General features: G+C 46.4%; 1 protein-coding gene across 7 annotated transcripts in view; it reads right to left on the reverse strand.

Annotated features, from left to right (window-relative positions):
* Nucleotides 1-2,334: 2,334 nt before the first annotated feature.
* SEC14L5 (SEC14 like lipid binding 5) overlaps nucleotides 2,335-24,704 on the reverse strand; it is a 41,168-nt gene continuing 18,798 nt past the window's right edge. For all 7 annotated transcript variants that reach the window (XM_074598936.1, XM_074598937.1, XM_074598938.1 and 4 more), the window contains 14 exons: nucleotides 21,434-21,583; nucleotides 21,193-21,324; nucleotides 19,108-19,236; nucleotides 18,196-18,415; nucleotides 16,323-16,435; nucleotides 10,015-10,204; nucleotides 9,593-9,681; nucleotides 9,042-9,112; nucleotides 8,196-8,367; nucleotides 7,363-7,497; nucleotides 5,753-5,890; nucleotides 4,955-5,200; nucleotides 4,365-4,543; nucleotides 2,335-3,363 (listed from right to left, as the gene is read on the reverse strand). In XM_074598936.1, the coding sequence (XP_074455037.1) occupies nucleotides 3,258-3,363; nucleotides 4,365-4,543; nucleotides 4,955-5,200; nucleotides 5,753-5,890; nucleotides 7,363-7,497; nucleotides 8,196-8,367; nucleotides 9,042-9,112; nucleotides 9,593-9,681; nucleotides 10,015-10,204; nucleotides 16,323-16,435; nucleotides 18,196-18,415; nucleotides 19,108-19,236; nucleotides 21,193-21,324; nucleotides 21,434-21,583 (2,070 nt within the window). In that variant the 3' untranslated portion in view covers nucleotides 2,335-3,257. The remainder of the gene's footprint in view (nucleotides 3,364-4,364; nucleotides 4,544-4,954; nucleotides 5,201-5,752; nucleotides 5,891-7,362; nucleotides 7,498-8,195; nucleotides 8,368-9,041; nucleotides 9,113-9,592; nucleotides 9,682-10,014; nucleotides 10,205-16,322; nucleotides 16,436-18,195; nucleotides 18,416-19,107; nucleotides 19,237-21,192; nucleotides 21,325-21,433; nucleotides 21,584-24,704) is intronic.

Consider the following 24,704-nt stretch of genomic DNA (forward strand, 5'->3'; position numbering starts at 1 on the left):
GCTCAGCCCCCCAGAACTGGAGTCCCAGTTTTCAAGGTTCCGGCTTCGAGATTTATGAGAGAATCCCAAACTCCTCCCAAGTCTCAACTCACGAGAGGTTTGCCGTGAAGAAAACAGCGTGGTTTATTTTCTAAAGCACACTGATAGCATTTTAGGTAGCCGGGGTGGGGGTGGGGTGGAAGGTGTTTTAAAAGGATTCTGCTTCTCTTGTATCTGCAGTTCTCATAGTTAGGTTTAAAAAGCACAGCATCAGCCACATCATCCCGGCTGCTGCCCCATTTCTCCTGTTACATTAATATTCAGGGGAAAAAAAGGGGGGGGGCGGGGGGAAATCCCTATTGGATTATTTAAATTGGTAGCGAAATAAATTGGTAGGTGGAATAACCCAGGCAAATTTGCCTTAAAATGGACCAGGGAGAGATGACGAGCTGCCTCCCAAACAGAGGGGTGCAGCAGGCTCTTGTGGGGCAGAGGAGCGGCACCCGGGAGGAACGAGGGGAAAAACGAGGGCCGTGATTTCCCCGGAGCTGGCGGCGGGGGAGGCAAAACACTCCTCTGGCCCAGCCCTTCATCTCCTCCTGGGCCGTTCAGAGACCTCCAGGGAGGCCAAGTTCCAGATGCCTCACCGACAAGAGTTAAAACACCCAACACTTTTACTGGTGGGAGGAGAACAGCTCATTTTAAAAATAAACTAAAGAAAATAAAAATGCAGTGCAGTGGAAGAGATTCTTAACCAGAGCAGACCAAGGGAAACGCAGGAAACGGGAATGTTACCACCACGGGACGTGACCAACCACGTAAGAATCGAGCCACAGGAAGCTGAAATCCCAAAACAGCATGGGGAGGATGGGGCTGGGTTTGCTCTCGATGCTTTGGGAGGCAGTTTGAAACTCTCTTGGCTAAGAGATTGAGAGATCTAAGGATCTTACATGAGGGATACACACATGCTCCAATTCCAGAACTCCTGATTTTCCAGAGCAAAGGTAGTACTTTTCCCTGCTCTATCAGACTCCAATTATGCTGAAATGCCAGAGACAGAAGTTCCATTTGTCTGTGAGAAATGGTAAATTCCACACAACAAGTGGGGAACCCCGAAATCAGAACTGTCCCAGAGCCCCGTCTAACTGCAGTTACCTGCTCTGCTCTCGCAGCGAGGGGGGCAAGGTGGCAGAGTCATTTCCTTCACTCCAATCCTTTAAAAAAACAAAACCAAAAACAAAACCCCAAGCAACTTACATAAACACCTCAAGTTCTTCACCTCCCATTGCTCCAAATACTGGGGGCTCTTTTCTCCCGTGTCAATACCTGGTGTTTCAAAACCACTAATTAAAGCAGCGGGGTTAGAAGGAACTACTTTACGTGTATGATGTTAGCCACACAGATCCCATCAACCTTAATAAAGACATGGTGAGAGGGGAAGAAAATAAATCCAAGTCTTTACCGAGAAACATGGCCGTGGACCCGTGGATTGCTGTGCTGGCAGGAGAAACCGCCCTTCCACCGCCTTTCGGCTCACCCCCGCCCCAAGCCCAGAGCCGTTCGCGCCGCTCCCGGCCGGGGAACTAGGAACTCACTCGCTTCAGACCACACTTCCCCGCATTGGGTGACGTGGCCACTCGGCTGGGATCACCCGAAGCATCGCAGGGCAGAACCCTCGTGGTCCTCTGCGAGGAGCCTTCACGCAGCACAGCTGCATCCCAAAAGCAGACATCCGTCCGCACCAAGCCCTGCACGCCTGCCAGTGGCAAATACCACCCAGCAGCAGCTGAGGGTTTGATGCCTCTTCTCACTTGGTTCCCACCTAGACACGAACACGGGTAACTTTGCTCCCCAACCTGATCAATGGGCCACCAGCGCCTTTGCTACACAGCTACTTTTGGGAATAATCATCAGGAATTATGGACACACAGAGTATTTTTGGTGCGTTGCAAAGATACGTTATCTACTTACAACTCCTGAAACTCAATATTGCTTCTTAATCCTAAGAAACATCCCTCTAGAGTCCAAAAAAAGCATTGGACTAACCTTTCCCTGCAGGAAAAGATGAGCCAGAGCCCTTACCCCAAGCGCTATCGACAATACAGCCCTTTAACGCAAGAACATCCAGCGACCACAAAGATCAGAACAAGTAGAAAGATTTCTTGGGGTTGAAGACAATCAGTTATTCCTTTCTAAAACAAAGTTCGTCCCATTAAAAAAAAGGTGACTGGATTTAATAAATAGTCATTTTTGAAATGATAAATAAGTTAAAAATTAACTTAAAATAAGCTAGTATTTGAATAAATACATCTCAGTGAGTGCTTAAATACATACATGGTTTTTTTTTTTTTTTTTAAAAAGTTTTCTCTTCAAGTTAGCTCACGTTTTAAAGAAGCAAGTTGTATAATACTGCCATAAAATGTTGTGCCTTCAGGAAATAAACATATTGCTTTTCGTAGCCCTTTATAATTTGATTCAGTTCCCCATCCACTTTGATGAGATGGGTCAGATCTGCTCCTTATTGCTTGTAAACCTGAGGAAAAAGGAAAAATAGTCTATCTTTAAGAAAGATACTGCTTACTGGAGGCAGGTTCTCCACCTGCACTTCCTAAAAAAACATTTTGATTTTTGTGTATCTCGGTGGGTTTAAAAAAAAAAAAAAACAACACATTTCCTAATAGCATCCTGTCAGATCGGAAGAGGTTTTAAGTTTGACCTGGAACTGATTTCTGAAACATCCTGTCTGTATTAAGGTATTTACAGTTTGCTTCAAGTCCCTGGCGCCTGAAATGCCCAACTTTTACCCTGGGCACCCAGCAAACTAGGCGAGTTTTGCTACACAGGAATAATCTAGTCCTACAGATCAAACAGATAAGGCAACATCAGTCTCCTCTACCACGCGTAGGAAAAGGACTGATTGGAAAGAGCCCTTTAAAAGTCGAGTAATAACACGGATTCATGCAAACTGACATTCATCCAAACCCACAACTCATGGAAAGAAAAGCTACTGAGAAGTAGGCATCTGATATAAAACTTCTAAATCTGCCATTCGAATTCTAAAGTGGTTTGTTGTTTTTTTTTTTTGTTTGGGTTTTTTTTTTTTGTTTAAAATAGCTCCCAGAAGCCTCTCTGTGTCCAAATGGCTGCTACCTGCGACCACGCGAACGACTGCCTCAAGGCTCAGCCCCTGTAGGCTCTTTGGTTTGGGGCACAGAGCAGCTCCAGGGCGGCCAGGAAGCCCCGAGCCATTTTTCCTTGCCGGCGTCGCCTCGGCCCTGCTATCTGGAAAGATGGGAGCTGCTCTGGGACTGGCTGGAAGATGTCGTGGCTCCACTCAGCTGGGAAAAGCCGCTGTTGCAAGATTCCAGGCTCGACATGGATCCCCTGGGTTGGGACAAAACAGAGAGGTGGTTTTTGGTTTTTTTTTTTTTTTTTTTTTTAAGAAGGCAGCTCTATACGGGTAACTCCATACATCTGACAGGAGATCAGCTTACACTCTGTAACGCTTGAAAAAATATTTTATTTTTTGTCCCATCATTTTTAACTTTGTCTTTGAGAATCTCAGGGTTCCTTTGTGTCGGGATGAAACATTAATTTGTCATAGACATCTTTTTTTTTCCTTAGCTACAGATAATATCTCTTGTCTTTCCAGATAATATACCTTGTCTCCTGCAGTGATTCTGGGAGCCTCTGAGGGGCTGCATTCACAGCCCCCGAGCAGCAAAGGAAACCAAAGAGCACTCCAAATGCAGCAGAGCTCTGTGAATGCAGCTGCCACCGCTGACCCAAGAGCTCCAGCAGGTCCAGCCATGGCCTTCAGCTCCTTCCGCCAAAAGCAGGCTGGGTTCACCGTAGCTACAGCTGCTAATTTAGTAATTTAGTACAGGAGAACGAAATTACTGGGTGATTTGAAAAGTACTTTTAGCATCAAAGGAGGCCAGACAAATCCTGCCGAGGTTGATGTATTCACCTATTCAGAAAGCCCTCTGCAAGTCACGACTGAGACCTTTCTCAAGTGCCAAACGAAATACGGATGAAACGTCCCAGCTGACATTTAAGTTACTCCAAAAGTAACTTCTCAAAATGTTCCCAACTAAGATAAAAAGAAACTCCTCAGTTGGAAACCTCCCCCGCTTCAGGTGGCTGTAGGCAAGAACTGAAGCACAAATGCCACTGCGGGACATACAGCCAAGGGGGTCCTTTGTGACCTACAGCACTGAAGGAGATTCTTCGCACAAAATGCCATCAAGATTGCGTCCACCTTACTCATCATCAGTGCAAAACACGCTGTGGAGCGTATCTGGATGTTTAATTCACGCACAGCCCTCTTATTTTGCTTCTCTATCGCGAGTTATACAGTAACCCTCCTCCAGCCAATCTCCTACCTGAAGTCCTTGGACGCAAGGACCTCGTAGTAGTAGATAAGCTTGCACTTGTGACTGGAAACTTGCAGAGAGGCAAGAACATCATCCACCCGGGGCAGGCTGGTGCCAGAACAGGGCAGAGGGCCGTGCATTTTCCACTGCAGAATGTAGAAGCCGGGCCAGCGGGTCACATGAGATCCCTGGAACAGAAAGCGAGTGCCATCAAGTGACTACCAGGTGTCTTAAGAAACAGATGGAACACTTGGCAAAGTCAAAAGAAACTATTGAACCGACTATTTTGGGGGGCAAACATCATTCACTTATTTTACGTTCCTGAGCCACACACCCCTGTAATGCTATTAAAAAAAATATGGTTATTTTCAATTAGTTTATCATTATGGCTTATGGAATCTCTTTCCAATGGCTCAGTCTAAATTTGGACTGCACTAGCAGCCGCTTTCACAGGCAATGCGGAGAACGACGACCACAGCAACTATTTCCAAGCAATATGTAATTTCCCATGCCATCAATTCCTTTCCTTCCCCACCACCAGACCACTCCAGAGTTTGCTTGGACTCTAAGATCCCTGTCAGGACCCAAACACCTCTGACCTGGATGCTCTCTCCTTCCCGGCAAACCAGTGGAGATTCCACCCGGCTGTAGTCCACCCCAAGGACCCATGTCTTGTCAATCAGCTGCGTGTTGTCCCCAGCGGCAGAGGTACTCGGTAACGCGGCTTCTTTATGACTTGTTTCAGGAGCTCGTTTGGAGTGAAAGAGGCTGAACACCACATCTCCCTTCAGGATGTCAAAGTCCCAGGTGATGACGGATTCCCCTTCCAAAATCTCCACAACTATCTAAGAAAGGAAGAGAACAAGCACATTATAAACAGTCAGGTCTTCCAATGGCAGCCAGCATCTTCCTCCCCACTCTGCAAACGCGCTTTTCTCTATAATCCTTCAGTTAAACTATTGGTCTTGATTCCTAAGGAGGAGATAGTTTTGACATTCAAGTGCTCCTTGTTCAGACAGTCCCTTTTCTGATGACCCCTGTCAGGACATTCCCAGTACACACCTTCTGACATCACCACCATTACTGCCCTGGCTATGCCATTGAAAATGGCAACTATACTATCAGAAGGGAAACCGAGGGAGCTTTACTTCCCCAAGAACGCGGTCCAGAAGATCAGCCTGCAGTAGAGAAAAGAGACACTGTTTCTCAAACTGCAGTTCTTTATTTCCACACTTCTAGCTCACATTGGCCTTCCCAAAAAAAGCCACGCTGCTGCTGAACCATCCGGTGCTCACGCTTTAGGAGCTCTTTGCTGTTCTAGTCAGCCTTAACAAAAGGAACACATCCCCGACACCAGTTCCGTGCCTCCTTCAGCCTTATGAAGTTCTGGTTTGTACCTCATGTGGAGCTCCTCTGAGGACACTCGCAGAATGATAGATAGTTTCTGTCCATAACCGAATGTGATCCGAGTTCTCCGACTCTTCTTCTGTTTGATAAAGTGACTTGGGAACAAGTCCACCTTCTGGGACAGTACACTGGAAGAGTCAGACAAGCAAATGTGAGGGTTCATACTCATCTAGTTGTAAAAGTATCAAGTCACCTCAACCATGAATGCTTGCCCGCTGTGAGACACGGAGGACAACACCCTCAGCTGCCACAAGATTTCACAGTGGGACTAAGTGTACTTGAACTGTGACAATTTATTTAAGATCTATTTAGAAAGCTGACTTCTAACCCCCTTCCCAGGGCAGCATCACCGCTCCAGGGTGAAGTCTCCTGTGCAGGAATTAACTGCGCTGTGCTCAGAGCAGTGGTATCCCAGCCAGAACAGAGGTTTCACAGAATCACAGAATGGCCGGGGTTGGAAGGGACCTCTGGAGACCGTCCAGTCCAACCCCCTGCCAGAGCAGGGTCACCCAGAGCAGGTGGCACAGGAACACGTCCAGGCGGGTTTGGAATGTCTCCAGAGACGGAGACTCCACCACCTCTCTGGGCAGCCTGTGCCAGGGCTCTGCCACCCTCACAGGAAAGAAGTTCCTCCTCATGGTTAGGTGGAACTTCCTATGCTCAAGTTTGTGCCCGTTACCCCTTGTCCTGTCCCCGGGCACCACTGAAAAGAGCCTGGCCCCATCCTCCTGACACCCACCCTTTCAGTATTTATAAGTGTTGATAAGGTCCCCCCTCAGCTGTCTTTTTTCCAGACTGAAGAGACCCAAATCCCTCAGCCTTTCTTCATAAGAGAGGTGTTCCAGTCCCCTCAGCATCTTGGTAGCCCTTTGCTGTCCCCTCTCCAGCAGTTCCCTGTCCTTCTTGAACCGGGGAGCCCAGAACTGGACCCAAAACTCCAGGTGTGGCCTCCCCAGGGCAGAGCAGAGGGGGAGGATGGCCTCCCTCCACCTGCTGGCCACACTCTTCTTGGTGCCCCCCAGGATGCCATTGGCCTTCTTGGCCACCAGGGCCCATTGCTGGCTCATGGGCATCCTGTTGTCCCCCAGGACTCCCAGGCCTCTTTCCACAGAGCTGCTCTCCAGCAGGTCACCCCCAACCTGTCCTGGTGCGGGGGGTTATTCCTCCCCAGGTGCAGCACCCTACACTTGCTCTTCTTGAATTTCATAAGGTTCCTCTTTGCCCAGATCTCCAACCTGTCCAGGTCTCTCTGTATGGTGGCACAGCTGTCTGCTGTGTCAGCCACCCCCCCGCAGCTTTGTGTCATCAGCAAACATGCCGAGGGTGCCCTCTGTCCCTTCATCCAGGTCATTGATGAATGCATTGAAGAGGACCGGTCCCAGTACTGACCCCTGGGGAACACCACTCATCACTGACCTCCAACTAGACTCTGTGCCCCTAATCACGGCCCTCTGAGCTCTGCCTAGATTTAACCACCTTCCAACTTGTCTAGTTTAACCACCTTTCAGAAGGGGGTGGAAGGCCAGGGTGTTGAGGGGGAGGGAATTGAGGGAGCGTGCATATTGGGGATTCCACCTGCCCAATGGGAAGGAAAACTCACCATGCAGTCTCCACCCAGGAAATCTGGGATCACGTCTTTGTCCACGTAGTCTATCAGCCCCCCTGGACCCTGGTAGTTATTCCCACTGTAAATGAGGAACTTCTGCCTTGTGTTCTCATTGATAAAGGGACTGACCTGAAATAAGAAGTGGACAGATGACATCAGCATCACTGAGTGAAGTTAGAGACAATGTTTATACCATCTTACACAGATGCTTCAGGTGCTAGACGGGAAGGCCTCACAGCAGCAGGAATGCAGACCAGCAGTAGTGCAGAGCTTCACAACTCTGAAGCACTCGCCCAAAGAAAGGGGCAACAAATGAAAAATGTACTATATTGTCGTCTCACAACATTTTCTATTCCATGTAAAATAAGTTTGCACTCACTGCACCACATATAAACCTCACAAGAAGTTTAACAAGCATGTTCTTACATTGCCAGAACAGTCAGCAGGCACCAGCCAGAACCATGTCTATCCTTCTTCTCTTCAGCGTCCTCCAGCATGAGGTTTAAAAAAAAAAAAAGTATGTCTTTTCCCATCAATATGAAAACCCACCAAGTTTGGGCTACCACTGGCTGCATGAGGACTCACAGTTTAGGTCTGACACCCTGTCCTGCCCTGGTGGACGACAGTCACTAGAATCAAGGGAGCTTCAGGCATGCTACAGCTCGCTCTACAGCAAAGCTGTGGCCCCTTCAGGAGTTCAGCCACAGCTTGCCTGGAAGCTTTTCCCTCCCTGACTCTTCAAATAAGCAGAACTTACACTAACTGGATGATTTAGCTATTTGTACACACACAAGTGCTTACGATCCTGCAGTCCAGATTTCACCCACCAGAGTCCAGAGCACAGGAAAAACCCTGGGTGCTCGCACTATCAGTAGTCTCCCCAGAGTCTCAGGGTAGTTGTCCTCTACAACCTCAATTATCCGAAGCAGGGCCTTAACCCCAGGCCGCCAGAGATGCCGCATATTTAGTCCTTCCAAGTCCACCAGACATGTCCAGGACCTAAAACAAAAATGCAGAAAAAGACCTGTCAGAACTTCATTGCGCGGTGGCTGCTCAGTTTACAATCCACAAAGTGTTTCCGTAACACCACTGCCTGTACAAGGTCTAGTGAAGCCAACAGGGGAGACCGGCAGTTCCAATAAAAAGTAGATCTCCTTACAACAAAAGGTAGATCTCAACAATAAAAAGTAGATTCAGCAGATACCTGAAAGCTCATCTGGATTCAGGCTAAAACAGACACCCAGCCCTGAAGACAAGAACATACACTGTCAGGGTGGGAGAGGGTGAAGGCAGGCAGGCCTATTGAGAAAAATAATTCAAAAACGCATTTTAAATGAAAGTGGAAACTGATAGGCAGTCTCCTGTATTTAAAAAAAAAAAAAGAAGAGAATTTAAAGAATTTGGATTAAAATCACCAAGATTAAACTCATCTGAAAAGGGACATAAAAAGATGTAAGGAAGAACAAATACTTTTCTTCATATGAAGCTGTAGAATTTATCTGCATTAAAGTCCACTCTATGTGGAACCCCAAGCCCAGAAACAGCCTGTAACAGAGACACGCTGCTGTCTGCAGTTTAACCCTAAGGACATCATCTAAAACCCTCACAGAAGCATTCTCCTCCCCATGTCAGTTCAAACTCTGTGAGGATACAAGAAAACTAACTATACTAACGTGATGGGGCGGCCAAAGATGTTGGTGTTTTCCTCGCATCTCTTCTGCCCTTCCTCGTTAATTGACAGGACCTGAAATCAAAGACAGTACGGACTAGGATTAGCCTGAGTAAGACCGAGAAACTAGGGTATAGCCCAGAGATCTTATTTCAAAAAATACAGAACCCAGAAGTATACCAGTTTGAGAACTTGCAGTATGCCAAACAGAGCAGAAAGAAGAAATATGAAATGATGAAATAGAAGAGTCTAAAAATCAAACATTATTAGCTGAGCTGCATGAAAAGGCCATGGAAACCTTACAGCTGAACTACAAGCAATCAGAAAACATCTTTCTGGCCCGTTCATACCATTACAAAAGCTTTACTTCTGTCTCTGCAGGAAGACAGAGAAACTGTGTCATGCCAAAGTCACTTAGGCATCTTTGAGTCGCCAGCCACGAAACGCAGGAATTATTTGTGCCAGGCAGGTGGATTCCTGCTGCACTACAACAAGGCTTCTAAACACCCCAAGGGAAATAGAGTTCCTCAAGTGAGAAACGAAAGCACAACTTACATGTCGCAGCAGTGATTCCTCTCCCAGAGCTTTCACCAAACCTTTTGTGTCCATCTGGCCAAGGCGAAGGATGTAGAGCGGTCGGCCATCTTCAAAACAAACAAGGGTTTAAAGAGCGAAGTACTCTAGTCTCCCAGGCTATCACTCCAGTACCTTTTATGAAAGCCACATTAAATACTGGAAAAGGATAAAAATCACATCCGAAGGCCATCCTATCAAAGAGACAGTGCTTCGCTCTAGTCTGCCTGATCCATGCAGAGAAAATAACCAAACTACAGCAAAACAGAGTGGCTATTTACAGATGTTGATCTACTTTGTTAACTTTTAAAGTGTCAATACCACTTTCTCCAAAAAACCCCATACTTACGGGGTCCTATAATGCAAACTGTGCTGTGGCATCAATGTAAGGGGCAGCTTCTAACCTTTGTCTTGGTAATGCCATCCTCCAGTGTAGTATTCGTCTAGGAGGGCTGGGGGCCTCCATGACTGCAGGATGTAATCCACCTGGTACTGCTTTCGCCAAGACAGTGACTGACAGAGCATTTCTCGAGCTTTGTCAATGTTGAAGTCACGAGCCCGCAGAAATCGAAGGATATGTTCATCTTTGGGGATCTAAAAGAAGAGAAAGTCCGAGGATCACGACTGGTATGTGACCTGTAGGTAACATAACAACATTCCACAAAGCCTGCAGAGCACGCACCAGCTTTTAATCTCTTAAAACGAAGATAACAAATGTTAAACCTACATTCCTTCTCCCTCCTTCCTTAACTAATCCAGCCGAATGCAGCAGATGGTGCTAGAAGCACAAAAGAAGTGACCAATTCACGCCCCTTGGAGAGACAGGGGCTTGATATACATCCGAGTATTGCACAGGCACAGCCGTGAGAAGCCTTTCACTGATCCAGTTGCCAGAAGCCCCAGCAAACTCTGGGCTGGCTGAAGTTTCCCCTCAGCTAGCTGTCCGCAGGGACAAACAAAATACCGAACGAAAGCAAGAGAGCTGCAGGCTTACCCCACGTAGGGCTAATTAGCAAAATATGGAAAGCATCCATAGGTAACACATGAACCAGGTTCACCACTCACAATTTGGAGGGGAATCACGACTGTACAGTTTTTGAATGATTACCCACTAGCACCAACTCCAGCTCAGTGCAGGCCCTTCCGCTTTGCTGTTGACCACGTTTCCCTGGTGGTGTTGGAACAGGAAAGCTTTTGAGTTCTTCCACAAGCTTCCCTGCCCCATCGCATCGTGCTAGCTCTTGCCAAAACAAATGAATCAACCAAAACTTGAACATACCCTCTCTCTATCACCCATCCCAACACTTGCTATCAGTAATTCTAATGCCACGGGCACAAAAGCCCTCCCAAAGCAAGCCTGTAGAATAGCTTATTCCAACTTCCTTCCAAATCTCCTATGTTCCCTTTAGTTGAAAATCAAAGAAAAACTGCCACAGCGGGAACCAACAATAACCCTGAGAGATTCTGCAGAAGTGCCAAATTTGACTCAAAGCCTGTCAGTTGCCAGAACAAGTGGATTACAGCTGCGCGAGCTGTTGATTTCTCAGTCCCTTCACCCCAGCTCCCCAAAACTGTTCGACCTCATTCGCTACACCAAGTTCCCATTAAAAATTCAAGGTCTGTCAAACAGGGATAGCCTCCTCTAGAGTATCTGTACCGTGCTTAGCACAACGCAAGCAATCTGAGCCCTGCTGTAAGACAAAAAAAAAAAAGTACACGTTCAGGAGTCAAAGCTCTTTTGTTTGTTCACTGACATGCCCGTGAAAACAGAAAGCGGGGAAGAAAGCAAAGCCGGCAGCAGTGTCAGGCTGGGAGCAATCTCGGTTTCACAAGCTGGTATGAAGCCGCAAGAGATCCTAAGAATTGATTCCACATAAAGAAAGAGTTCAGGCAGCCTAAAGCCAGGCCTAGAAGCACCTGAAGAGGAGACGGGAGATTAAATGCTGTTCAGCATATTCTAACATTTTGCAAATACTGTATTTGTACATCGTAGAAAATCCCAAATAGGATCTCAGGTGTGTTTAGAAGAATGCCACCAAGATTGTCTGCATCGTAGCAAGATTAGAGACAGCAGAACTTCCATCAGATGATTTACGTTTGCATTTCTGCTGCTCAGAGGAAGCTGTCCTTCACAAGACAACAGACAAAACACACAAACATTTACAGCAGCCCCTGGATCTCCTGCAAGGCCCGGGAGAGGGAATGGCTGTTAGAAGGTTTTGTTACTTTTCATGTTTCAAATCTGTTCTGTACAGAGCTTCGGATAAGAGGCAAAGGCAGCGCTTCTGTTTGGAACAAAGGCAGGAAGCTCTGAGGGGACTCATTCCATAGTGGAAGGAGTCTCTAATCTTTGTCCAACAAAAGCAGTAACTGCCATACGTAAGAAAATAAAATTTCAATTTCAGCCTGTTTTTCTATTTATTAGTGAAACTATATGTACCGTTCTACACAGTGCAAAGCTGTTGATTACTAGCTTTAAGAATCTGCAATTTTAACACCATTTGAAGGCGTTAACACCTTTTTTTTTTAAAGCAATGATAAATCTGAGTAGAAAGAATAATGTCTGTTTTGGAAGGAACAGGGGATGGAGAGTGAAGTAGGATGAAGAGGACAAAGATAAGAAGGGACAGTCTCCAAGAAGCAGGAGATCTACAAATATTTTTTGACAGAGGAATAAGGACATCCCTGCTCCGGATTAAAAGAACAGATTGTCACAGCAAGGTGACAGAGAAAACCCTGTCATGTAGGACAGGTTCCTGAATTTGTATTATTCTGGCGGGCAATGAAGAGAAGCAAAGAGGTGAGTAGTCAGGGGATTGCGGATGAAGTTTCAACAGCCAGCACCATCCTTCCTACTTGCTCAAGACCGGGCAGGGAACAGAGCTCACAAAGCCTACCCAAAGGGTCCAAGGCAGCTCCCAGATGACTAGAAGGGAGGAAAAAAAACCAACCCAACCCATGGAACAAAACAGGCAAACGTTTAGAATGTGCTTCTTCCACCTGAAATCGAGACCCTTGCAGATCACACATGGATAAAGCCTCACTGTCTTACTCTCAATCTAGGGCTCGTTTTCAGCTGGATACCCAATAGCTGAGATATCTCCTACCACCGAAGTTCACACCGTTTTACTGGACACGTCACTATAGACCTGAAAAGCTTCACATCCTATATTTCTGAGCATAACTATACCTGTGTCTGTTTCTTGTCAACTCCCTTTTATCCACAGGAGGTTGAATCAGAGGAGACACGGATCACAAGTGATGTTTAGTAGAGCAAGTTTTATCAGTTAAGCTGTTATTACTAGCAGGTAACCACTCACACAGTTCACACACACGTACCCGCAGTTGCCTGGTTAGTTGGGCGGCCAGCCCCAGCTGTTGACTCGGAGGCAGAGCATCACAGTGACATGACAGCAGCTTGCAGGTAGGTGTTCAGACAGTCCTTCAAGGGGTCCTTTGTTCCATCGGGTGTATCTACATTCCTGTAGCCTCTACCTGCATCTATCAGCCACCACACTCTGGGACACAGCCCAAGTTATACAACCTGTTGATGTCACCATATACCAGCGGCCTTGGACAGATTTGGTGTTCTGAATTTATCAGCTCTTGCATATTGAACTGCATTGTTAGCCTCTGGAGCTCATCAGCTGCTGGGAGACTTTCACACACCACCTCAACACATACTGTTCTTCTCTTCAGCCTGCGGTTTTCTGGTAACTGTTTCTCCATCCACATTCATAGGTACCAACAGAACCCACATGCACGCTCACACAGAAGGGGGACACTTCTTCACCAGTTCAGTAACAACAGAACCGTAGCACTAAATCTTTGTTACATTTTATTTCTATGTGGGTGATACACATCAGTTTTTCCAAGAAAAAACAGGGTTTTAAAAATCCTTAGAACTTAAACCCTTTAAAACCGGGTTTTAAAAATCCAGTTTCAACTCCTTAGATGAGATGTGCTCTCCCTCAGCTCTGAGAGATACAGCAAGGCGTGCAGAAAGTACTGGCAAAACTCCGGGCAAATAGTAGCCTCTTTTGGAAAGGCTAGTCAAAAAAAAAATAATTAAAATCTTCTGAAGCCCAAGAATGCAGAGTACCTCCTAACCCATTCTCTATGACTGACTGAGCAGTCAGCTGCTAAGCCAGGAAGCTATTACTATTGAAACCTTATCTAGTCCTGCTCCGCTTTGAAGGGAGATCACTTGCCCCAACCGTTTTTCTCCTGTTTTCCCCTCTTCCTAAGCATTCTTTACCTATCCAGCCCACCCAATTACTCTGTTGCTACCCTTGGTCCTTCCATCCCATCCAATCTCTCTCCATCAGGAAAGCTGGAGTTACATCCCTTTAGAAGCATTCAAGCTGCCCTGGGTCTTCTATTTTCTCAGCCACACACCACTTACCCTCTTGGCCTGATATAAAGACTCACCTTCCACCAGGAGGAGCCCAAGCAGCTGCTGAACACTACAGCAAAGCAGAGATACATCTAGCCCACAGCACCCATGGGGGTTTTTAGGGAAAAATGATTCTACCTACGCTAGCTGGCAAACTCCAGCTGTACTTGCCCCAGTCTAGAGCCCTCCTCTCCTCTATTTTGGAGGCTTACACAGTACAGTTTAGTGATGGCTTTTGTCAGCGTTAGGTTGATGGTTGGACTAGATGATCTGAAAGCTTCCTTCCAACTTGGTGTCCTGGTTTGAGGTAAAACAGAACCAATTTTCTGTTTTGTAATTTTACTTTTTAGCTGGGCCTCTTCTAACTGACTAAACTCTGAAATTAACGGCATATTGTTCAGAAACTGTTCACTCTCAGAGTGGTAAGACCTGATTATAGCAAGGAATGGTGTGCACAGAGGCTCTTGCTTATACTTATTATTTGCCCCATTAGAGGGTCGGAAGTGGAGAAGCGTAGAGGGGTCAAAGCTGCAGGGAGGAGCGGAGAGGACAGGTGACCCAAAACTGGCCAACGGGGTATTCTATCCCATATGCACCACACTCAGTATAAAAGCTGAGGGATCAGAAAGTTAAGTCTCTTTCTTCAGTGGCCGACATCCGAGGAGGACCCCGTCTGTTCGTCTGCCTTTGATCCCGATCCGAGCATTCTTGACTCCAGATCCGGAATTCAGCTCCTGTCCGTCACTGACTCCAGTCTGGGACTTTCCCTGTGCTTGCTGGTGATGCGATCTCATTCTGGGAGCTGGATACAGCTTTATATATATAGTATACTTCTTTAAAAAAATTTTTATTATTCTATTATTTGCTATTTCCTTATTTATTTTTATTTTCATTAAAGTAGTTTAATTCTTTTTCTAAACTCGTAAATCTCCTTATCTCTTCCTCTTCTCTCTTTGGAAAGAGGGAGGGGAGGGCCATCTGTCATTCTGATTGGCCAATCCAGCCAAAATCACGACACTCTGGCAATCCTATGATTCTATGTACCTCACGCCATCAGGTGAGAGTGTCTCTACTTCCCAAATCCTGCGTGGTTTTGGAAGAGTACATTTTGCTAAAGGAGATTAAAACAAGAACGGAATGAATTCCCCTCAAGAGAATTCATCCCTTGCCTGAACACGCTTACGCAGCCCGTCTGACGTAATGCACACAGCACACCACTGACGCGCAGCAGCTGAGAGCTCGGTGCTACCAACCACCCCTCTGCTGAGCAGCACCTGCCCAGGGACAGGGGACACGCCATGAGTGCAGCTAACCACTTCTACCACCCCATCGTGCAGCTCCTGGGAAACACAACCTGTCCAGACAGGCCAGTCTGGGCCACCAAAGCCCCACTCCATGCCTACTCTTAAGTTCACAGCCAACGCACGATGCTCGGGGACCACGGAGTGGCCTTTTCTGACATGAGCAAGCAAGGCGCCTTTGTTGCCAAGAAGGCCAACGGAATTCTGGGCTGCACAGGGAAGAGTGTGGCCAGCAGGTCAAGGGAGGTCATCCTCCCCCTCTACTCTGCCCTGGTGAGGCCACAACTGGAATACTGTGTCCAGTTCTGGGCTGCCCAGTTCAAGAGAGACAGGGAACTACTGGAGAGAGTCCAGCGGAGGGCAATAAAGATGAGTGAGGGACTGGAGCATCTCCCGTATGAGGAAAGGCTGAGAGAGCTGGGACTCTTTAGCCTGGAGAAGGCTGAGGGGAGACCTTATTAATGTTGACAAGTATCTAAAGGGTGGGTTTAAGGAGGATGGAGCCAGACTCTTTTCAGGGGTTCCCAGTAACAGGACAAGGGGTAACAGGCACAAGCTGGAACATAGGAAGTTCCTATCAAATATGAGAAAAAACTTCTTTACGGTGAGGGTGACAGAGCACTGGAACAGGCTGCCCAGGGAGGTTGTGGAGTCCCTGTCTCTGGAGACTTTCAAGACCCACCTGGATGCAGTCCTGAGTGATGTGCTCTGGGCAACCCTGCTTTAGCAGGGGAGTTGGACCAGATGATCTTTAGAGGTCCCTTCCAACTCTGAAATTCCGTGATTCCGTGACCAAACTGGGCAATGCTGGTGCAGTCTGTGACACTGCTGGATCCTACTGCGAGGTCACACAGACTGTTCTCCTTGCCTGGCCTTTTACCTTACCTTGCCAAAACAATCTGAACACACAAATTGCCCATGACCCTGAGTTTTACCAGCGGATTGAAGGCACACAAGCTACAAGAACAACTGCATTCAGGCTTGCAAAGGGGAGCACTCTGCCTCACCGACCCACCTTGCCTTTGTGCGTTTCTTGAAGCCACTGGCGAAGGCGGATCAAGCAACTCTCTTGCATTGGAGTCAGCTGCCCCAGATATCGCTCAATGTAATCAGCATCCAATTTGTCAGCTGGAGATAAAAAAAAAAAAAAAAGAATTCAGAGCAGACTTGGCATAGCCAGAAAGGAGATGTGCAGTTACCTCTTCACATCAGGTTACTTATGATTTACACTGGAGGAGTGCACAAGCTCTCGTTTTAGCCTGAGGGAAGTGAGCGATATTCTCATGGCGATTAGGCATGAGGACACAGACAGCACGGAAGGTATCAAAGCTAGATCACTCTGCCTGTCTCTTAAAACACTAATATTTCATTCAACCCTGAACTACTCCAGCAGGAGCTTTAAAAAAAAAAAAACAACGAAAAAACCAAACAAAAACCAAAAAAAGAACCACAAACAAAAAAAAAAACACCGCAGGAGCTCTGGCACTCATCTCATTAACCACTCCAAGACCTGGGCACTTAAATCCCCTGGTGTCCTAAAGATCTTATGCACAATTCCAATGACAACAGGCAGCAGACAGCTGAAAACTGAAATGTTATTCTGCTTACAGACACCAGAGGGAAAGGGAGAATAACACTACTATTTCTGACAGCACCGGAGATTTTTGGCAGGAGAAGTCCCGTGCATACCAGCAGCTCAAGGTCCCTCCAGATCAGAGACAAAGGACAAGGGGTTTGAGCCTGCCAGCATTCAGAGACAGAAGCAGACGTGCCATCTGAGGTTTGGATGTGCAGATGCCAGCAAGGAGAACGCGGTACTCAAAGGGGAGCAGCACAGGAGGCATGCAGGCACATGAGGAGGGGGACCTCTTGAGTTAGCTCTTCATCAGGCAGGATTTTTTTTTTTTTTTTTTTTTTCAGCAGATACCATGAACTACAGAATAAGGCCTGGACACCCACAGGATATGCTGTTGCCAACTGATAATACAGAAGTTATATTTGATAAGTGCTACGCCCCCACTAAATCCACAGAGCTAGCAAGCTGGGGAGCAGTCCCAGGGAAGCTAATCACTTCCTAAACATGAATATAAGCAGAAAAATAAGAGCTACTCTCCTCTTCTGCTAGATGGGATGTGCCACTCCTGGATTAACTTTAATCTCAAAGCACATGAACATTTCTTAGTCAGCTCCTCTGTGGATTTTGATCCTTTTTCCAGATGGATTCCAATACAGAGAAGCTACCAGACAAGGTCTGGCGAGACTAGAACCATTGACAGTTCCAAATTCCAAGCTTCTTCCCTCGTTACGCTCAGCAAAACAAGTGCTCTCCTACCTTCTGAGGAACAACAACTCCTATTTCTAATACCACAGGTCTAAATGAAAAGGCCCCTCCTATTTTTGTCATACGAGAATTTTATTTAGTCTAGAAGATAAAGTCCAATTCAGGCCTTTTGTGTGAGAAACGCATTAGGCAATATTCTGCAAGGTTGTCTTGGCTTGATATAGGGGCAAAAAAAATCCAAACCAATCCCCAAGAACATTAATTTTTAACCAAAAGTATTTAATTTAGCTATAGCATACTCAAGATACCCATAAGTTTCTCCAATTTAAAGTATAAAATACCTTAAAGGTCAGATCAAACCCAAGTGGTTTTTCTGAGCTCAAACAAAAACATACTGCCTGCACAGTTTTTCTTGGCTTTTCAGTGCTGGGGGAAAAAGAGTTCCATTGTTTGTGTTTTTATTGAAGAAAGAAAATAACTTTCCCTCCTCCCCACCCACAATCCAGAAGAAAAGCCTCATGCCAAAAAAATAAAAATAAACTCTTTAGTCAGTGCTACTCAAGGCATTTAGATCGCCAGCAGCTGCTGCTGCCCGGACATTGCATACCATCAGGGCTGACAGCCTCTGCTGCAGGGCAGGAGCTGCCACTTTGCTCTTTGGTCGTTGCACGAGCCCCAGACTCAAGTGGTTCGTCATAAGCATCGTGTCCAACAGCCGGGGTTCGCTCATCCTTCTGTCCACACACTGGGGGAGGCGTCCAGCGGGGGATGAAAGTGATCCCTTGGGAGATCAATTCCTTCAGGTAGTGTTCAATCACTTCCTTGCCCTGAAGGGGAAAACTTTCATTAGGAAAAAACAATCCCATCTCCCCAGAACCAGCAAGGTGCAAAAGAGTTTTCCTCAGGACAGATGACTAATGCTGTTAGAGAGAGGGGGGGACGAGGGGGGAAGGGAAATAATTGTCTGCTTCCATCTGCATGACCCTGTTGGTAAAATTTCAGTATAAAAGCACCATACAAATAGTGAATTATAACACTGGCCAGGCAAATTCCAACGCTATGGAGGCAAGTACCTTTATACCACTTTCATCCTATTCTCCTGGTCCCACACCATCAATTAGCTGCCCTGTTCCTCTGCAGCCCAGCAGAAAAGGCCACCGAAAAGGAAGCACCTCTGCCCAAGCTACTGGAGAGACAGGGTGCTGATATTTACCCAGAACTTTCTCTTCCTGCATGAGAACAGAGTCCTCAGTGTCTGAGGAGCCTGGCACCCACAGCATCCACTGCGATCCTCCTCTGGCACTGCCTGCTCCCTCCCCTGCGCAGACACATTCCAGCGAGCACATTGTTTTTGCTCATTGCACACTGGCTTTTTCTTCATTTGCTCTACTGAGGGATTTCAGAGACACCAGTAAGGACATAAAACTACAGTGGGTCTATTTTACAGAAAACAAAATAGAGGCACACTGAGATCAGGGTTTGATTTTGCTTTTACAGTACAAAGGGAAGCCCAACTTACCCGCTTGATGTTCGAAGTGTACTGCTTCATTGCAATTTTTTCCACTGTGCTTTCAAAGCCAAAAAATGACTTGATGTCGAGAGATGCAGACTGTTCAAAGCAAGTCCACTCTTCATTCTCAGGGTGAACCTAAGCCCAAAGATACACATAGGGTTGGATGGTAGCAGATAAGTCACATTACAGCAGGGCCCTTGCCCCTGGTACCAAACTGGCAGTTTAATCTCCAGAGCTACAGAGTGAGGGGACAGAAGAGGCTTCCTATGAGACACCCACATTTAAAAGTCAGATTAATTCTCCCAGAGTAATAGAAGCACATCATGACCTGGACATGAGGACATTTGTGGTTAACCTGGTATTCTTCACACACACAAGGAAATCAAGATTAAAACCCATCTCTGCCCCAGCCTAACTGAATGGTGATATTCAGAGCAGAAGTAGCACTAAAATAGTAGTGAGCCTGCCCACTTGAAACCGTCATGTCAAGATCTCCTTTCAGAAAGACAGGGATGGCCTCTCAGAACCTGCAATTAAACGCCCTACATCTGCAGCAAAAGCAGAAAAGATGACAGTTATGGTTTTTTTTCCTAGTTTTGGATAGTAAACTCAGCCACTGAATGTCTTCCCCCTGAAAATACAGGAGACACAGCAGAGCAGGGAGTTTTTCCCACTGTCGGTTTGATATCCACCTTTCCTTTTAGCCATTTCCCCTCGGTTACTCTATATATGGTAAAATCCTACATAATCTTAAACTTAACCCTCTTCTGAGAAGGCTCTGCCTTTTCTCTGTAGGTGCTGCTCTTCACAAACTGACATGAAAGAAAAAAAAATTCCAGCCCCCACACGAAGATATGAGCTCTATAAAGGACACAAATTCCCCCAGGGGAGATATTAAGTAACTGCAAGAGCAGGATTATATTTCTCCAAGTTGCTTCAGAGAACACTGCAGAAAAGGAAAGATGAGAATAAACCTGTTTCCGGCGCGCTCTGGCAGGGAAAAGGGAACTGGTAAAAATAGAGCAGGGAACCATCTTGAGGATGCAGCCAGCCAGCTCCCGCCCTGTTCCAGGAAGAGCGCTCCCCTCAAAGCCCAGCTCCTGACGTTTCCTTCCGAAGGACACGAGCCGGAGGCAACACGGCCAAAAATCAGCAAGTGCAACAATGTCTGAGCGATTCCAGAGTTGACCTGGGAGCATTTCAAACTTCCATCGTTGTGAAAGGCGCTGACAGATCTGATTTACTGTAGTTTTCAGGAAGCCCCATGTAGCCACCAAGCGATATCTGGCTCAGGAAACCCCCTCACCATCCAAAATGTTAATAGCGTTTCAACTCTTTGTCTTGCTTGAAACAGAAGCCGCTAACAATTTGCTTACTCCCAAGAAGCTGAGCTGTTGTCCAGTTGCCAAAAGGGCAGGTAAGTAACAGGATCTGGACTTTTGTTTAGGGAACAAAAAGCAGTATCTGACTGCTTCCAGAAACAGATGAAGCTATTTAATGGTGACTGAGCCCTAATAGCACAACTACTGTGAAATGGGACACTGCTGCTGAAGATATAGCCACAAAGTGAGACGTCCAAGGCCACAAATAAGGCTCAAGACCTTTCTCCAAATATTTAGAGCATGAAGATCATGATAATGTGCTAAAACTTTCACTTATTTGTGGGCAAAATTAATTGCCAGGCTGCCCTCTGGCCCTCATCTTAATAAATATTAAGGCTTTCCTTCTAAATATCCACATCTAAATACATGCCCAAGCTCCAGACGCTTTTATTAACTTGAATTTCAACCAAAAAGAAACTCACAGGAAACACCAGCAGCTCTGGAGCACCATCCGTGTTTTCAACTCTTACCCTGGGGCCTAGCACTCCAGTCAGAGAATCACCATCAACTCAAAAAAAGTTTCTCAAGCGCTACAAAAGCACTGGAAAAAAGCCCACACCCTAAGACCCAACGGCCTTTCCAGTCCAAGAGTATCTAATCATAGTACGCTACGGTCCAGTGTTCAAATTCATTCAAACAACTTCAGCCTGTATGTTAACACTTGGCTTTCAACACTTCCTCCACAGACAAGTGGAAACAAGGCACTTACCGAGTAGCTGCATGTCTCGAGGACGACAACTCGGTTGGCAAAAGTCTCATTGTGGGCTTCAATGCGGAGAGTTCGCTCTTTCCAGTTCACTGTGTTTTTCTGGATGAAGAAAACATACTCTACCCCTGCAATCTGAGGAGGACAAAGAAATGAAAAGGCGGGGGGAGAAAGAGAGTAACTTTAGGAGACCTTATTAATCTTAGCCAGCCAAAAAAAATCCAGGACTCTGCCTTCCACTTGCCTTCTTCAGCAGCCTAGGAGCATCCACATTCAGTTTGCAGCTCCGTTCAATGATATGTACAGCTCCATCGTCACTCCTGGATTCATGCAGGATTTCACTCCCTAGGAAGACTGGGATCTCTGGACACGTAGGAAAGCGCTTCTCATAGGCCTGGAAGTGAAAACAAAGCAAGTTTCAGCTTCTGGCTAGGATTAAATTGAACTCCTTCTGAGTTAATTACTTCCCTTACAGCAAGAGTCCAACAAAACAGACGTCCTTCACCTCTGAGAACAGGGGAGCCCACGCAGAGGTTGAAGTTAAAGCAAAATAGTTAAGAACAAAGCTGGCATCCACTCATGTCAGTCATCAACCTAAGCATGTCTTAATATAACTTTTCTTCCACACACAAATTAAAAAAAAAAAAAAGCTTGCTGTTAAAAAGTTCTGGGAAGCGACTCCTAAAAACTTGAACATCAGGAACCTAATCTTTAGCCAGCAAAAGCAAGCACAGCTCTGCTGATTTCTGGTAGCTAAAGACTTGACCCGGAGATAATAAAACTCAAGTCAGACATATTGCCTGTATGAAGAAGCTATTTAAAAATATTTAATACTCCTGCACCTTAAAAATGTGATGTGTAAAACAGTTCTCTAGTTGCCCCAGGCTATCAAGGGTAAGGCCACCAATTACGGCTACTCACTGTGCCTTGATTTATCCGTTTCTTAAACAATTCTGTACTGGTTCTGAAATCTTCTTTGTTTTAGTTAACCCACATCCCTCTGAAAAGCCTTTTATCCAAAGCTTCTCTATCAGCTCTAGCAAAAATTCATCTTCCCACGGTACTCGCAGCAAACAAAGTTAACTTGCATAAATGAGCAACCTGCTGTTGCTCCTCTTTCCCTAACTTCTCTATCTCTCATTACATTGCAAGAGCTTTGCAGAACAGAATGTTTTCCTCGGATTTCCGAAAAATGCCTTGCATGTTGGGAGGCTATAGTAAATATCTAATTGAAGCAACAGTAGTGCAAGCTGCACAAGAAGCCCAGGATTCAACTACAGCTGGGACAGGAGGAGAACCCGTGCTCTCTGAGAGTGCAGTGGAAAGAGAACTACACCACTTGGGTCAGAAGAATTTTTTGCTGTCATTCCACAGACGAGCCTACCCTCTATGAACTGCTGCTATCTTCCCATCTTCTGTAGAGACACAACCATTTTATAGAGCACATAAAAATATAAACACTTGTGAAAGAATTATCTACCACAAATGAAGATGTTTATGTGATAATGATCTAGATCAGCTCAGTCGGCAGCACACGCACGGTGCCACGGGCACGCACAGGGGTGGCTGCATTCTCTGCTACCACAGCGGTTCCAAGGCTGGTTGCCCCTGTACTTATTCATGTACCCTGGTGCTGTGAATAATACTTGCTCTTAAAATAACTCAGGCACTTAAGGACACATTCCATATCTCCTGCTCCTAGACCTCTGAACAAACAGAAGTTATTTCAGATTATCGTATAGCTCTAGTATCAGGAGGAAAGTGCAAGCAGACTACCAGCTGGAGTTCTGGCCTTAATAAAGTGCACAGGTCTCAAAAACATCCTCTCTGAGTTGCTGAGTAATGATCTCGCTTTGCTCCATTTCTTGGAGAACTTCCCATATCTGTGAGGCCTCCACCTGAGCTTTTTTCTCCCAATCACAAGAAAAACTAAAACGTTTTAGATAACTATAAAACTTCCCATGGCAAGTGACCGTTTCCAACAGGAGTCCCCCCACCCGGCTTCATACAAAGCAATCTTTAAGCTTTTAGAAGCTTTATTTGTTGTGACAGGAATCCACAGATGGCTGTCAGGCACTGCCGCAGGATGCTTCCAGCTATTCCCCCCGCTTTCCCCAAGGGTCACAGAGCATAAGGAGGGAGGTGTCCCTTATTACCTGCTCTCCGGTATCTGCAGTTGCCAGCGCATTCGTCTTCTCAGGCAAAGTTAAGACTTCCTACTTGTGCCTCCACCCGCCCTCTCCCAATCCTCCAGACTCCAACCTACCACCTTGTGCTCTCTTGAGGTCAAAGCCTTTATCCTCTTCTCCCTTGCTATTCTTTTCTATTCTAGCATGGACAAGGAAGACTCGGAATCATAGAATGGGTTGGGATGGAAGGGACCTTACAGATCACCTAGTTCCAACACCCCTGCCATGGGCAGGGACACCTCCCATTGGATCAGGTGTCTCCAGGCCACCCATTCTTAGTTACCACACTCTCAGCATTCAGGCAGCAAAAGCTGTGGACACCTTGTAGGCCACTGGAATACCAGAACATTTAGCAACTATTTATCAACTGTTTGTCCCATGCCACTCCTTACACGTGCCCTTATCACGCTTGCAAGCGGTGTAACCGAAAACCCTCCCCTAAGAGAAGTCTGCCCCAGTTAATCCCGTGACTTTGGAAAACAGCAGCTATCGAAGCTGCTAGATACCTTGAGTGCTAGAAGATCACATGAGGATGGTATTAGGATTGTCCATAGGCTTGACAGCAAATCACAAGTCCCCCTAAATACCCCTAAAATCCCACACCTCTGTTCCTGCAAGAAGTGCCAGGTCCTCCTTGCCCTCAGCTACGCGGCACTGTTCCCCTTGCTGCTCTGGGCAGGCAGGTAGCCCCGCGTGCTCCAGGGCTCCATCTCCAACAAGCAAGGACTAACTGTAGGAAGCAAAGGCTGAGCCAACACCATCCACTTCCCTGGGTCAGGATTAGGGCTGGCCAAGGTTTTCCTGGTTTCCCACAAATTTAAGAGGTGCAAAGCAGCTGGACTGGAAGAAAGTCCCAAGTGTGGCTGTCTCAGCTTCTTGTCCTCCACTCTTTCAGGGGTGCAGCTGTTCCAGGAATATTTGACAGAGAGTTTGCAGAGCACCAAGAGCTGTTCTTCCCCTAAGACAGCAAATGATCAAAGCACAGATACCCTCCCAAAGGCCTCACTTCAACATCCTCACCAGGAGCAGCACGAAGCTGGAAATGCCTCCTCACCACTGAGGGACCACAACAACCAGTGTGGAGCCCCACACACTACCACTGAATCCAGACACCTCTGCCTCCCATTTGAAGATAAAGCCACTGGATCTCAGCACACAGCTGTTTCTTTATGCACTCGACCCAGCTGGACATGGGCTTCCTAATAAACTGCCATTAAATCTAGTAAAACCAAGACCAGGACAACTACTAACAGTGCAGTCACTATTTCGGACAGCTAAACAGCATCTGGAGAATGAAGAAAGGTCAGGGCAGAGAGGCCCATGCCT

The sequence above is a fragment of the Larus michahellis genome, chromosome 8 (genome assembly GCF_964199755.1).
Source record: "Larus michahellis chromosome 8, bLarMic1.1, whole genome shotgun sequence".
In the NCBI taxonomy this organism is placed as follows: Eukaryota; Metazoa; Chordata; class Aves; order Charadriiformes; family Laridae; genus Larus; species Larus michahellis.